At 43.3% G+C, this 15680-nt stretch overlaps 1 protein-coding gene across 1 annotated transcript; it reads left to right on the forward strand.

Annotated features, from left to right (window-relative positions):
- Positions 1-336: 336 nt before the first annotated feature.
- Positions 337-14371, forward strand: cog3 (component of oligomeric golgi complex 3). The gene is made up of 23 exons (XM_036540452.1): positions 337-515; positions 1830-1976; positions 2177-2238; positions 2702-2867; positions 3024-3098; positions 3936-4028; positions 4315-4440; positions 4798-4878; positions 5676-5719; positions 6073-6199; positions 6549-6640; positions 7245-7384; positions 8001-8161; positions 8568-8676; positions 8905-9023; positions 9463-9552; positions 10633-10753; positions 10916-11004; positions 11632-11766; positions 12176-12251; positions 12439-12566; positions 13044-13142; positions 13494-14371. Exons 1-23 carry the CDS (start codon positions 345-347, stop codon positions 13521-13523), a joined length of 2481 nt encoding a protein of 826 aa, XP_036396345.1. The 5' UTR covers positions 337-344; the 3' UTR covers positions 13524-14371.
- The last annotated feature ends 1309 nt before the right edge of the window (positions 14372-15680 follow it).

The following is a 15680-nucleotide window of genomic DNA, read 5'->3' on the forward strand; positions in this document are numbered from 1 at the left end:
ATGCACAAGGGTCTCCAGTGGTAGGTTCAGTACTGGGTCAAGGCACAGAAGGAAATTTGAGGAGAAACGACTGCGCTTCCTGATTCTTTGATAGATTGAACTGGCAACAGTAAATTATTCCCCAGTGAGCTGATCCTAAATCACCACACACGTTCTACGCAAAGTGAGTTGGTTTCGCATTAGGAGTGAGTAAACTGATCCTGGATCGGGGTGATTGGAGCAGAAACCACCCGGAGCTTGTGTCAGAGCGGAAACGAAGGAAGCTCCAAGTCGATTGGTTGTTACTAATAGAGACCTCCGCCTCCCGGAACAGGATCCCTTGTCAATGCTGACGTATAACGTTGATGATGGCGGCGGTGGACCAGTCTCTCCTGGATCTGACCGATAAAGAGACCCGTGAAAAGCTCTCTTTGTGGGACCACCGCTCCGATGCTACGGCGCCGTTGACAGAGAAGCAGACGGACTCCATTCTGGAGATCCGTGCTGCCGCTGAGGCGCTCCCCGTACCCGCAGAGGTGAGCACAAACTGTGGGACTGTCAGCTAGGTGGAAAACTAGCCAACGTTAGCTACCTACTGTTTGTTTTGTGGTTTTCTAGCTGAGGAGGATGCAGTGACAACCAAAGGGATACTACCCAAATAGCTAATGTATACAGATAATCTGTAAATGAACTATATTTGCTAAGATGTCTCACTAAAATTAGTACCCTAGCTAAATTGTAGCTATTTGATGTAACTATACACCAATAGTCTAGCTTGGTAGTAAGAAAGCTGCAATAACTAGATAACTTGCTAACTCGATTTGTGGGCTGTCAATCGCGCTAGACTAGCTAACAACAGAGATGACCCAGGTATGCCTAGCTGTCTAGCCACTCCAGAGTTATTTGCAAATCTGAAGTGAGGCAACAAACATCCTCCCTTATAACCTCGTTCTACTTTAAATAACAGAATATGTCATATCTGGAATTGTTTGACCAATTTTGCCACGTTGTTAGCTTGCTCCACGCAGCCCCTGCGTGAAGTGTATTCGGCTCGCCATCTAGGTAGTAAATCCAACTAGATGGCTTCGTAAGGAAACAATCTTAGGGGCATAAAAAAATCGCAACTACGCTGTACCTACTTTTATTTGCCTAATTCTCCCTCAGTTGTCAGATCCGCATTCTATGCAGCCCTTGGTTATTATGCTTTACTTGTAAAGCTGTATCACTGTCGTTGCAGCTCATTTAAAAACAGGCTAAATGTAGATTTTTGCATTCTCGCATACATGATTTGTTGCCATATACCGAATTGACTCACTAAATTTAAAGACCTTTCAGAATAGGTTAGCAACTTGAAGTCTTTACAACCAAACCACCATAATACAGTTGCACTCACTCCTTTCTTTCTGCCAATACTTGTCCTTTTCTACATTGGAGGACTTGGTATGTCTGCACAGGGAAATATAAGTGACTGTGCTGAACTGAAGAAAACTTATTTTGATTAAACTGTTCTGACATTGACAAGCACACTTCCACTTCTGTCTTTGTTAGTATTGTGTTCTGTAGAGGTGTGGAGAAAAAAAGTAAATATAAAATACATAATTAATATAAAAATACAAAACAAAGCATTGTACTCATTCTTGTCTTTATGCTTTTTACTTTGCTTGGCTTTAATGACAGAACTAAAACTGATGCTCAGTTTGAAACGGGGTTATCCGGCCTGTTTTGTTACCTTGATTAGGAGCATGTTGCATTGTTTTCAGTGGGCTAAAAACCCTCTTTCAGAGTTTCCCACATAAAGTTACAAGTTTTTTTGTGTTCTTGTGATTGTGTGATGTGACTGTGGTGTCCAGCTGCCCATCGAGGACCTGTGCAGCCTGACGTCCCTGTCCTTGCGCTCGCCGTTCACGGCCGCTGTACCCGCCTCCACAGAGGATGTCCTACTGAAGGGCTTCCAGTCTCTGGATCTGGAGAACACCAGGATAGAGACGGCACAGCAGGTGTGCAGCTTTATTGTGACTGCAGTGTACATGTACTGCCTGCCTTCGCAAGCAGCGCTGGGAGTTTAACAGTGTTTCCAATTGGTTCCCTTTGCTGAATCGCACTCCTTTTGAATACTCACTTTGGTAAACAAATCCTTACTGTGTGGGAGAGAGGAATGGTTGCTCAAAGTCCACCTGGCTCTTTTGTTTTCTTTCAGTTTTTCTCCTGGTTTTCCAAGCTGCAGTCACAGATGGATCAGGATGAGGGAGCAAAGTATAGGTGAGGCCAGAAGGACATTTTCCTGTCCCTTCTCTGCTTGTGCCAAACAACAAGTCTGGGTTTCCAACGTCATCTTTCTGCTTGAGTTGCGCCAACTTCTGTGCACATTTCTTGTGAAAGTATCTGGATGAAATACATGTTATGGTGGATTTCCCCAAACCGTTTCCCCAGTGTGTCACTGAATGTTTTACTCACATGATAAAACTGCTGTGGTAAGTCAGACATTGATGCTCTTATGGAGACACAGTTGTCCCCTGTGAGTCAAGCATAGTAGGGCTGTTTCATAGTCTCTGTCCGGGTGTGTTCTGGTTTGTGAGCCCCAGGGGATGCTGTTCTGCAACACCACAGGTGCAGAAAATGGTTGAATAGATTTCAGTGTGACTGTGGGTGCTGATCACATTGACATTTGATTGACAGGGAACTGTTGAGGTCAAGGACCGTGCGTTCTCCTTTCACCCTGCAGGCACACCAGAGACCATCTGAGCGGCTATCAGGAGCAGTGTGACGCCATTCTGAATGACGTAAACACGGCTCTTCAGCACCTGGACTCCCTACAGAAACAGTACCTCTTTGTGTCTACTAAAACAGGGACTCTACATGAGGCCTGCGAACAGCTGCTCAAAGAGCAGGTAGATTACCTTTTTTACCTATCGTCTTGCTCGCTGTTGAAAGGAGAGGTTTGCTGGTTTGCCTTTATAGCACTTAAGGGGGAGGTGTTTTTTATCTTGCTCAGTTGTGAAAATGTTTTCCCTCTGCAAATGTAGTCTTCCTCTTCTTTTTGACAGTCAGAACTGGTGGACTTGGCTGAGAGCATACAGCAGAAGCTTTCATATTTCAATGAGCTGGAGAACATAAATACGGTATGTAGGTTCTTTTAAAATCTTAATGCATGTTTATTCATATTTGTTTTAAGGGGGTATTTTGTCATGGCTCTAGGATTTTCACTTGTAGCACATTAATGCCGAACCTGAAAAAAAAACTGCATACAGTACTGTTTAACAATCAGTGGATAGTCCACTACCAGGAGGTTTTCTGGGAGTAGTTACGATCACGCAGCAACATTACCCAAACCACCTGTATTCCGGATTTGCATGTCAGAAAAGGGACATCAACATGCTATTACTGTTAAAAGCTAGGACCAAGATAATCTGGTATTAAGCAGTTGGAGAGTCTCATGAAGTAGTAACATTGGACAGTGCATCTAAATATGGTACATGTGATACTGATCTAACACCACATATAATCAAATTGCTGTGCACTCCCAGGGAAATGGGCAGTATATTTTAATTGTTTACACTATCCAGTATGTTACACTATACCATTATAGCTACATTAACCAACATTATGTAATAGCATGGCATGTGGTTACACTTTTGTTACTTCAACCCTATAAATAGCAAATGCATTGTAGTTAATGTGTAATGGTTGGCAGTTCCTCTTACCAAATTTGTTACTGCAACAGGTATTGTACATGTAAAGTGTTACATGTGGAGTGCCTGTGGATCTTCAGATGAGAACAAAATGCCCATTCTCTCCGGAATTGTTGAAACTGCAGTGCTGTTTCCATTCATTGTTCACTATATCATTTACAAACTCCATTTTATTGGATAGTTGTTCCCGGTGTGTTGCCTGTATAATGTCGATTTGTACTTAAAGCTGATTGGGTATCTGAAGCTTTCTGTTTTTCTTTTTTTCAGAAACTGAACTCCCCAACTCTGTCTGTAAACAGTGATGGTTTTATACCCATGCTGTCCAAGCTGGATGACTGTATAGAATATGTCTCCTCACATGTAAGTCCACTTTGCAGTGTACTCCTTTTTATGGTTGAAGTTTTTGGCATTTTGTGGAAATGTTGTTGAGCTGAATATTCCAAAGTGTGCTACCCCTCATTTCAGCACTGCAAGTGGAGCTGAAACACCTAATAAAGTCTGTGTAACATATTAAAATATAATATCAAGGTTTGATGTGTAGTGGATCATTTAAAAGCAGTTTAGTACAGCATGCAAGCACAGCTGTGTTTCTTGTGGTAGTAAGTCAGACTGGTTTATTGATACGTTTTCTCATTCTTTCTTCCAGCCAAACTTCAAGGACTACCCAGTTTACCTGACCAAGTTTAAACAGTGTCTCTCCAAAGCCATGCACCTGATGAAGACCCACACTGTGAACACACTGCAGAATCTAACCAGCCAGCTCACTAAAAGGGTGTGTGCATTTATTACATTTGAGTAAAGAACAGATCAGTGACTCAGTATGCATATCTAGTCAAGATGTGGGGCATGATGCTAGCACAAAAATGCAGTACACAAAACATTGTGCAAAGCTTGGCAAGTTAAATATAATTATTCATCTCAGGCACACATTCATTTACCTGAAATACATCCATGCAGGTTAAAAACCATTTTTCATGTGAATGAAAGCAAACAAAATAGCTGTTTTCACTGTAAGAATTGAAATCAATGTGTTGATGAATGGTTACTCCATTCAGAGTTTTGTGACCGGCACTGGATTAACAGGAAACTGATTCATGCTGTTTAATTCCAAATTCTCTCTTTCTCTCAGGACCCGCTGGGCATGGCGAATGCAGACAACGCTTTTACACTCTATTATGTCAAATTCAGAGCTGCTGCACCCAAAGTCAGAGTAAGAGCCACTGTGGCGTCCATTTCAGTCCCTCTATGTCCTTTGTAGGAGTACTGAATTGAATTTTCCTGTCGAGGGTATTGGTGCAGTATTTGGAGAGCTTCAGCTATATATGCACCACAGAAAGACCCATGATTCTGCATATTTTACACCTCATGTAAATAGAATAATTGTTTATTTACATGAGACACAGCACATTACACACTTTTCCAGTAACAGATGTCCTTTTGCAGGAAAAAAATGTATTGCTTCTCTGTAAAACTCATTGCTTTCTCACTCCAGAAACCTATGCATCACATTCTGCTGACCTGAGTGGAACCGGGTATCTGCTGTGTTTGGGGAATGTGAAGGAGGCTGATTCAGTTCAGATCTGATATTTCGATATAGAGCTGTTGTAGCATCTCCCCTGTGATCATAACTGTGATCATACTGAGGCAGGCAGAAATTACTGTAATCAAACTGATTGTAAAACAGAGTAATAACATTTATGATACACAGTAACTACACAATTGCTGTGCTGACTAGCACTGTGTTTGGGCAGTGTATACTCTTGTGATGTTGCCTAAAGGGTACGGTGCTGGTTTGGGTAATATTTAATGTTGGTGTTTAGAGTTGGATTAAGGATGTGTTGGGCAGCAGTGAGGTGTAGTGGGAAGGAGCAGAGCTGTTAAATCAGCCGTGGGCTTGCTGCAGTTACCAAATGCAGATGTAAAATATGTTGTAACCCCACAGGATCTGTTGGGTTGCAGACATGCTCCTGTTGCTTCTTCTCTGTAACATGGTTGTGTCTTTTTCAGACATTGATAGAACAAATTGAGCAAAGATCAGAGAAGATACCAGAGTAAGTACATGCATCAGTGGAAATGTACTCTGTCTTTTGTCACTGTGGTCTTCTGTTTACACTGTCATTGCTTCTCATGTATATATGCATTATTATTTCAGGTATTAATGTATGAAAATGATGCAAGGTTAGACTATAGCATGTATGTTGTATTATATCTTTATAAATGTATTCAGACCATGAGACATTATCCTGTGGAGTCAATCCAGTTTTGTATGTTATACTGTGCTACTATGGCAGTTCTAAGCGTACATAGCTGTTTTTCCTGTGGTTTAATGCCACTTAGAGTGGTAGTCTTATTGCAGTGTACTGGTTAGCTGTGTGTGAGTCTGTTCCTCCCTGCTGTGCTGCAGATACCAGCAGTTGCTGGGGGAGATCCATCAGTGCTACCTGGACCAGCGGGAGCAGCTGCTCAGCCCCAGCATCACCTCCACCATCACGGACCTGACCAGCCAAAACAACAAGGACCACTGTGCACTGGTGAGTGCACTGTCCCTACTCACCTGGCAACCCTCCACTGAGAACCTGAACATCCTGCACTCTGCTTACCTGGCAACCCTCAACTGGCAACCTAAACAGTGAACACATGTGAACACATGGGGGTCAAATCTGTAAATTATGGGCAATTCTGTACAGTTAGCCCCAGCACCTTTCTAAAGACTGTTTATGTTTATATGTGTCTGTGCCCATGTATACATGATGTGTGTGTGTGTGTGTGTGTGTGTGTGTGTGTGTGTGTGTGTGTTTGGTCACTGGTATGTATATGCCACTGTGTGTAATCTTGTGTGTGCACACACTGATCTATGTATATGCTTATATATATCCACAGGTTCGCAGTGGCTGTGCATTCATGGTTCATGTGTGCCAGGATGAACACCAGCTCTACAACGAGTTCTTCTCCAAACCCACCCCCAGATTAGAGTAAGTATAGCATGTTAAGTGTTATAACTTTAGAGCTAGTAGGTAAGGCTGTAGCATGGTGTTATTGCTTATTTTTGTAGGTAGAAGCAGGAAAAATGATCAGAAATTTGTGTATGGCATTATCCTAATCAGATTAAAAAAAATTGGGTCCTCCATCAATGTGTCTATGGTATGTAGTGGAGAATACCATTGTGTACTATTCCAGATGAGGATTCACTCTTGAGCCACTTAAGGAGCCACGCACTGTAATGATGACCATGTGTCATGAGGAAATAAAAGCACCCATTCAAGATGTGTACCATTAGAGTATGTGCACCTGTAAGGGATGCTACTTTTTTTGGCTAAATTGAATTAGCCCGTGTTTAGCACACACTGATGGACTGTAGAAGGCACTCTTCTTCTTGCCTTGAGCTAAGTAATTTGATGCTGATGCTGTAGATGTGGTTGTTTTGATAGTGATTGCGGTTGTGAGGGGATTATTGTCTGACTGGTTGTGACTGGATGATGCTGACTGTGGGTGAGACTCTCTTTCTTGCATTGGGTGATGTTGTGATTCTGTGGCCACGGTTGGATGACATGGAACCTGTGGGTGTGTCCCTCACAGTGAGCTGCTGGAAAAGCTGTGTCTCTCTCTCTATGATGTGCTCCGCCCCCTCATCATCCACGTGATTCACCTGGAGACGCTGTCTGAGCTCTGTGGCATCCTGAAGAATGAGATGCTGGATGACCACGTCCACAACAATGGTACCCCGGCTCTCTCCTTTTGCCCTGTTTCAGTTCCGTTCTATCCCTGTACCACGTGCCATCTCTGTCCCCAGCTTGGGGGATGACGCCCACGACAAAGCCCTAATACTGCCCCATACCCCAGTCTGTGTCCCCTCCTGTGGGAACACGTCCACAACAACGGTACTTCAGCTCAGCCCCATGGTCCTGTCTCTGGTCCCACCTGTCTCCATACACCCTATCTTTGTCCTGTCCTATGAAACCACATCTATGATGACCCTTACTGCTGCTTTGTAACCGTCTCTGCCCCTTCTATCTCTCTGTGCTGGAGAACTGTGACATCTCAGATGCTACTACCTGAAGGCTGACTTGATGAATCAAAGTGTTAAAATCAAGGTCTCCAGCTGGGCTCCACAGGCTGCTGTTTTCTTGTTGGTATTTATTCATCAAGCCCTGTATTGCTATGCTGAAATCAGTTGATTAGACTTGATTGGTAGGTTTTGGGAAACTGAAAACCAGCAGGATGGTTTAACCTCCCTCTGAAATGTCTCAGAACACTGGCTGTGGGACTGTCTGGTGGAGTGTGTGTCTGTTTTCAGGCTGTAGTTGTGCAGTGTGGTTGTGTTTGTCTGTGCAGCTGGACAGCTGGGAGCATTTGACGCGGTCGTGAAGCAGATGCTGGAGGATGTTCAAGAGCGACTGGTGTACAGGACACACATATACATCCAGACCGACATCATCGGCTACAACCCTGCACCCGGCGACCTGGCCTACCCTGAGAAGCTAGAGATGATGGAGGTGAGTTCCCCACTGTGTGTGTGTGTGTGTGTGTGTGTGTGTGTGTGTGTGTGTGTGTGTAGTAGTGTGCAGTAACACTATGTGTATGCATGTGTGTACTTGTGTACATGTGTTAAGGTGCACCTGTGTATGCACATGTACAGTGCCATGCAAAAGTTTGGGCACCCCTGGTCAAAATTTCTGTTACTGTGAATAGTTAAGTGAGTAGAAGATGAATTGATCTCCGAAAGGCATAAAGTTAAAGATGAAACATTCTTTTCAACATTTTAAGCAAGATTACTTTTTATTTCCATGCCCAAACTTTTGCATGGCACTGTATATGTGTCCATGTGAGCCCATCTTTGCTTATTTGTCCTTATGTCTTTGCGTCTTTGTTCTAGCATCTTTGTGTCTTTTTGTCTGCCAGAAAATCGCCCAGAGTCTGAAGGAGGAGCAACTTCGACTGGCGTCTCCAGATTCCTCTTTCTCTGACGTGCAGCTGGAGGAGCCACAGGCAAAGAAGAATGTCAACTCAGGTACACCTGGGCGCACCTGAACTCACTCACTACCGGACATTACAGTGAGACACAAACACACATTCGGTGTATATACACACCTACACACACAAAACACAATTTACAGCGACGTCCATAAATGCAGCGCACAGACACATACACATACAATATATGGACATGTACACGCATACAGTATACAGGCACACACAAACACTGTCTTGAGACCATCCCCTCTTGCTCCTCCCACAGGAAGTTTGGAGGTGTCTCGGCCTCTGGCCTCCATCTCTCCGGCGGACCTGCACGGCATGTGGTACCCCACCGTGCGGCGCACCCTGGTGTGTCTTTCCAAACTGTACAGGTGCATCGATGTGAGTACAATATTCTCCCTGTGCAGACAAAGTAAAGATTCTATAGAGACAGGAGCTCAGCTTTTAGCAGCTCTGGCCTTTGCGCCCTTTAAAATCACATGGCCATAATTCAAGAGCAAAGGTGAGTCTGTTCCAAAGAGCGTCATCTAGGGGTGCTTTTTTCCTAGTGCTCATTATTTAGAATTTTATTAAAGCTGTGGTAATGATTATAATGATTATAATGATTCACAAGACTTTTGTCCATGAAACAACGGGAGTGTGATTCACTGAAGCATTATCAGTTAATGGAATTGCCATGGTTTGAATTCTTGGAGGACTGGTTGTGAAGTAATGTGATGTGGTACTAGTCAGGTATTTTTTATATTTCAGAAGAGCGAACTTGTTTTTCTGACGTTGTAACCCTTACTGACTCAATCTCATTTATGCATTCTTACACCAGAGGGCAGTATTTCAAGGCTTATCCCAAGAGGCTCTGTCTGCCTGCATCCAGTCCTTACTGAAAGCCACTGATGTCATCATCAAGAATAAGGTTAGCACTTGGTCCCGCTTGGAGCTGTTATATGATCAAATATCAATATCAGATTTTCTTACACATGGCTGCTGTGAAACCTGCCTTTAAATTCTTTGTTAATTATTTAAATTTAACTGGATTCGGCTATTTGAATTTTCCTTTTCCTGTTTGAGAATTCAGAACAAGATCCTTTAGTTTCCTTGTTCAGCTCTAGAAGCTTCTTGTTGCTGACAGTTCACCATTGAAATGGTGAATTTTAACCTGGCTGCTCTATGCATAATAAGGGTATTGAAACAGCCTGGCTTTGGATATTATTCCAACCAGATGTCAGGAGGCCTTTCCAAGATCAGAGGGTGTGTGTGTGTATTCTAGGGTGAGAGTAACAAGTTGGAGGTGGTGGTGATAAACCAGTAGGGGTACCCTTCCCTTTGGACCAAGAAGGAAAACAGTTCCCTAGCACAGTGATGGGGGTATTGTGCTGTAAGAAGTACCTTCTCTCAAATGAGAAGTTACTCTAATGGCCTTATTCACTGTGGTAACTGAAGATTCCACCTATCAAAAGAACAGGGCGTTCTCTGGAGTCAGAAATGCTACATGTTGAATGCCTGCTGTCTGCAGACGGTCTGATTGCAGCGTGTTGAATGCCTGCTCTGCGCAGACGGTCTGATTGCAGCGTGTTGAATGCCTGCTCTGCGCAGACCGTCTGATTGCAGCGTGTTGAATGCCTGCTCTGCGCAGACGGTCTGATTGCAGCGTGTTGATTGCCTGCTCTGCGCAGACGGTCTGATTGCAGCGTGTTGAATGCCTGCTTTGAGCAGACGGTCTGATTGCAGCGTGTTGAATGCCTGCTTTGCGCAGACGGTCTGATTGCAGTTTGTTGAATGCCTGCTTTGCGCAGACGGTCTGATTGCAGCGTGTTGAATGCCTGCTCTGCGCAGACGGTCTGATTGCAGCGTGTTGAATGCCTGCTTTGCGCAGACGGTCTGATTGCAGCGTGTTGAATGCCTGCTTTGCGCAGACGGTCTGATTGCAGCGTGTTGAATGCCTGCTTTGCGCAGACGGTCTGATTGCAGTTTGTTGAATGTTTGCTCTGCGCAGACTCAGATTGACGGGCAGCTGTTCCTGATCAAACACCTGCTGATCATGCGTGAGCAGATCGCCCCCTTCCACACTGACTTTGCCATCAAGGAGATCTCTCTGGACCTGAAGAAAACGAGAGGTAATGTTAAATAATAACAATACTACTATAGCTCTTAACTTTATGAAGTGCTTTTGAAATGAAAGATTCAAGTTTGAATCACTGAAAGTGTTTTTTTAAATTATTGTTGAACACTAGGGAGCACCAACAGCAGCTCAGTAATAAGATCCTTTTTCTTTTTAGATGCGGCTTTCAAAATCCTGAACCCCAAGAAGGTTCCTAGTTTCTTTAGGCTAAACAGTCATAATGCCATCCTGGAATTCCTGCTAGAGGTAAAGCTTTTCTACATTGTCTTTCGGACACACACATCTGCTGAATGTGACCATTGTCAGTGTGTGGGTAGTGTTAACAAAGCCTTTGTACGATTGTAAATTGGGAAAATTGCCCTTCAGAAGTGTTCATAATGAGCCAGCAAAATAAAACAATTGTGACTTTAGTAAGGGCAAGTGTATTTTCAGTGTGATTTGCACCAAGCTGACTGTCTTGTCTACATATAAACAATCTGTGATAAAGTGATTTGTGTTGATGAACCCAGTAAAATTTGTCATGACAGATTTAACACCAGCATAAAGGCAGATTATTTAGTTGTTGGCTAATTTCTTTGGTTTATTTGGTGGGGTGGGAGACAAATGAAATCCAAGTATGACATCTACCCAGTACTCCTTTTTAGGGACAATGCAGTTAAGGACATGCAATTCAAGTGTTCACTTAGGAAAACACAAAAACACAGATAAAGCCCACGGAAGTATCCATGGAAGTCCTCCAGCAGTTCTGCTTGTAGCAAACAACCTTCCACACCCTGATTGAGGTTTTCATGTACTGCACTGGGCGCTGTTGCATTGTGGTTATGTGGAGGTCCGGTTGGCTTGTGCTCATACTCTTGGCCTCCCCCTCCTCAGGGAACACCGGAGATAAAGGAGCACTACATCGACTCTAAGAAGGATGTGGATCGCCACCTGAAGTCCAGCTGCGAGCAGTTCATCCAGCAGCAGAGCCGGCTGTTTGTGGGGAACCTGGAGGAGTTCCTGACAAAGGTTGGAGAAGACGGGCAGCGTCCAAACAGGGCTGGAGGCATAACAGCGCTGAATGCTTTATGTTCTGTTCCATTAAGCTCACTGCCGGGGAAAGGAAGGACTTATCTCATGATTAATAACTAAGGAAGGATGCCAGGGGGGAGGGTGGAGAGAGCTCTGCCTACCCTGCTTCCTGCATTTTTTGCTTTATTACATTAAATATTAGTTTGATAAACACAAACACCGGCCTTGCTTAGCAGAGCCAAATGCTTATTTTTGAATCTTTTTTTTTTTCCCTGAGCGGGCAGCGGTTTGATGTAGATTTAATTTGGACCAGAGTCGTTCTGTGCAAGGCAGCCCTTGCTCGTGTTTCTCTCATCGCTGTCTCTCTTGCTGAAGCTAGCGTGTTTCTTTTGCTGCTGTGGTTCAGGTGTCTGCGCTGAAGACGATGGCCATTCAAGGAGGCCCGACCTATAACCTGTCACAGCAGCCTTGGGCTCAGCCAGGTCAGAGAGAAATCTGTCAACACATACACACACACATTCAGACACACTCACTCAAACCATGCACTGTCATACATGCAAACACTCACTTACTCACTCACTCACTCATTCATATACATTTATGCACAAACTGAGAGTGGAGTCATTTGTATAACAGAAAGGTCACAATTCTCATCTGTTTCTCCTGCAGCCAAGATCAATGACTTGGTGATGTCCACGTACCGTGTAATGAAGACCAAACTGCCTGGAACCCTGCAGAGGATGTCCCTGTACCTGGCCAATAGGGACACAGAGTTTATACTCTTCAAACCTGTCAGGGTGGGTCATAACTAACATCATCATAGTCCTGGTTGATGTGTTGGTGAGATCAGAAATCTTTTCTATAAACAGCTGATGATGATTTTCTCAAAAATATATTTTTGGGGGAAGGGGGGTTTTAGAAACAAGTTTGGAGATTCAGTTTTTAGATTGACTGTAATAGTGTGCAGAAAGCTAAGAAAAAAGGATTAATGGCATGGAGACTGGCAGAGGTGGGAGTGACACTGAAGAGTTTGAAATCTTAGATCGTGAAATGGACACCTTAGCAGATTTGTTATTCAATCCTAGGAGCAAACGCATGAAATTCTCACCTTTTCATGTGATACAAGAACCATGCATTTCTACGTCACGAAACATCATGCCTACATACTTCTGAATGTCTAAGCTACCATGGAGAGGAGGGGTAAATGGAGGACATATGTGGATTGTTTCTCACTGTGTCTTGTCTTTCTCACCATTGTTTCTCCGCTGTCATAGAATAACATCCAGCAGGTCTTCCAGAGACTGCACACACTGCTGCAGGAGGAGTTCAGTGGGGAGGACCTGCAGATCATAGCCTGTCCTTCAATGGAGCAGGTAACTGTCTAGTTCATCTGTCCCTCTGAGGAACAGATAACCACACCCCATGACTATCTCTGTAGAGCAGGTACCCTCATATGATACCAGCATATGTGCCTGAGAAAGCGTGTGGTCAAGGGATCTGATTGTTGTTGTTGTTTTTTTTTGTTTTTTTTTAATATCCATGCTAATTATGGAAATCTCCTGCTCCATCAACTGGAGGGAAAAAAGCTGTTTATATTGGAAGTTTAAGAAACACAGATTATATAGACCACTCTATGTAAATTGATTGGACACCAGGATCATAATGGTACAAATTTATTTTTGGAGCAATACACCATCTTTCTCATTATATTATTTCCTTCCCAGATCAACTTGCTGCTGTCTGTGAATAAGTAGCTCCTAATGGCCCAGGAGGAGGGGCCTCCTTGGGGGTGGGGCCACAGAAGACTGCTTGGTCCTTAAGACTGCTGAGACCACAGGTGTGGGGGAGGGGCTAAGCTTGGCCGTGGCTGAGGGAGGGGCTACGCTTGCCCTTGGCTCAGAAGCTGTAGAGATGCTAGAAGAGAGGGGACTGAGCGACCGTCGCCGGTGAGGGCGGAGACACTCTACGAAAGGGGTGGAAAAGATCCACACAGTGGAGGGAAAGAGCCACCAGCAGACATGAGTCTGCCATAATGACAATGAAGGAATAAGAGGGCTGGGGTTGCACATATACAGATGACCAATCAATGGAGCCGGCGTGTTTATACACACCTTAGATCTGAAGTTTCCATGATCTGCCTTTCTGTGAATACATGGGCCTGTTTGTATATTTGGGGTGAGAGGGGGAGGGTGAATGCGATGTCACCCAGTGTGGTGGCCAGACACCCTGTGCCTCATGTTGGTCGAATTCTGACAGTAATGATGGGGGGGGGGTTCATTGGCATGTGATTTAGCTGTGTAAATGGCACATGTAGTTAACATTGAAACCCGGCGCAGTGGGTTTTGGGATATTAATCAGAGATGTATCAGGTTATATTTCAATGAATCAGATTCATATAGCTCTAAAAACATATATTCTCTAAAAACATCAGCTTCATTTTGCCATAATGATGTGGTTTACCAGTTTTGATATCCAGAATTGCCCACCAAGCAAATTATAAGCATGCCAGTGGTGAATCTGATTTAGTTAAAGCCCAGACGAGAACACCCACATACCCCAGAGCAGGCATGCCAACACAGTGGTCAAAAAAGCTTCAAGCTTCAAGCCCTCGGTCAACATTGCAGTTTGAGTGGATGTAGCTGGTTACGGTTTGGGTGTGGGTGGGGGTACTGTGCACTGCAGGTCTCAAGGCTTCCCATTGTGAAGTGCTTTGGGCACCGTTTACTTCCCACTCTTTTCTTTTTTTACTTTGAATTTAGTAAAATATCTCTTCCGACTGTTTTTTCATGATTTTGTGTGTCCTTTTTAGATTTCGGTGTTGCTTTTCCATTTGTCTTGTCCTTTTATATAAATATTTTGTACATTAAGATATGTTTTTTTTTTTTTTTTACAAAATGAAGTGTTGCTCTCCAAATTTAAGAGGACGTGGTTATTGAATCAAAATGGCAACATTACTATTACATTAAGTTGAAGGCAGTGAACCATGAGATGAGGGTTTTTTTTTTTTCTTTCCTCCACCAAAGATGTGTCTGAGGCAGAGATGGAATCTGGTTCAAACTTCTTGGTTGCAGGACTAAATGAGAGACATCCATAAAGAGCAGCGTTTCCTTTGTCAGTTGAGTGTTTCCTTACTTTCAGTGAAGGTCAGATGGATGGTGTTTCCAAGGGAAGATACCATGTTCTGTCTGTAAGACCTTTTCTTTGTTTCTGTGTGTGTCATTACTGCGGTATCTCTGTAAACCCAGGTGTGTTACATGAGGAGATGGCATCACTAGTTTTCTGTCTCTGCCAGGATGAAATCTGATTTATTTATATGCTGTTAATATAATAATTGTATTATTTGGTGATAATATATAGAAATATAATATACAACTCATATTGGGAGGGGGACATGTTTACTTAACTTGGTGGCAAACTTGGCACATTGCATTGGTGTCTGTATTCACTTAACCTATGCAAAAAACTCAACACACAGTGACTAATGCATTAATATAATCATAAGGTTTTTTCCCTTGACTTTATACGTAGCCAAAGGCTGTAAAGGCAACTGCTCGCAAATAAAAGACTAAACAAGAATGTTACCCAACATAAAATTGCAGCTGCATCTTTATTATGGATCTGTGTTATTATTACGGGTCTGTATTAATAGAAAAGTTGTTCCAAATTTGCGTTTTGCAAAAGGGTTTTTCTGACCATGTCTTTGAAATGTTGACATCCACTCAGCTGTGATAAAAGTGCTCTGAGCTCCTTCTTAGTGTGAATAAGTATATATTTATAAGTTGACAGTGGATTATGGTTGAGTTGATTTATAGAAGTAGACCAAACAAGAACAGATAGTGAATATGAAGTTTTATTTTAAATAGTCTGAAAACAATGAAGCCTCAGGTTGAGACACCTTTGAGAAGGTGTTC

Source organism: Megalops cyprinoides, chromosome 11 (assembly GCF_013368585.1).
Source record: "Megalops cyprinoides isolate fMegCyp1 chromosome 11, fMegCyp1.pri, whole genome shotgun sequence".
Lineage (NCBI taxonomy): Eukaryota > Metazoa > Chordata > Actinopteri > Elopiformes > Megalopidae > Megalops > Megalops cyprinoides.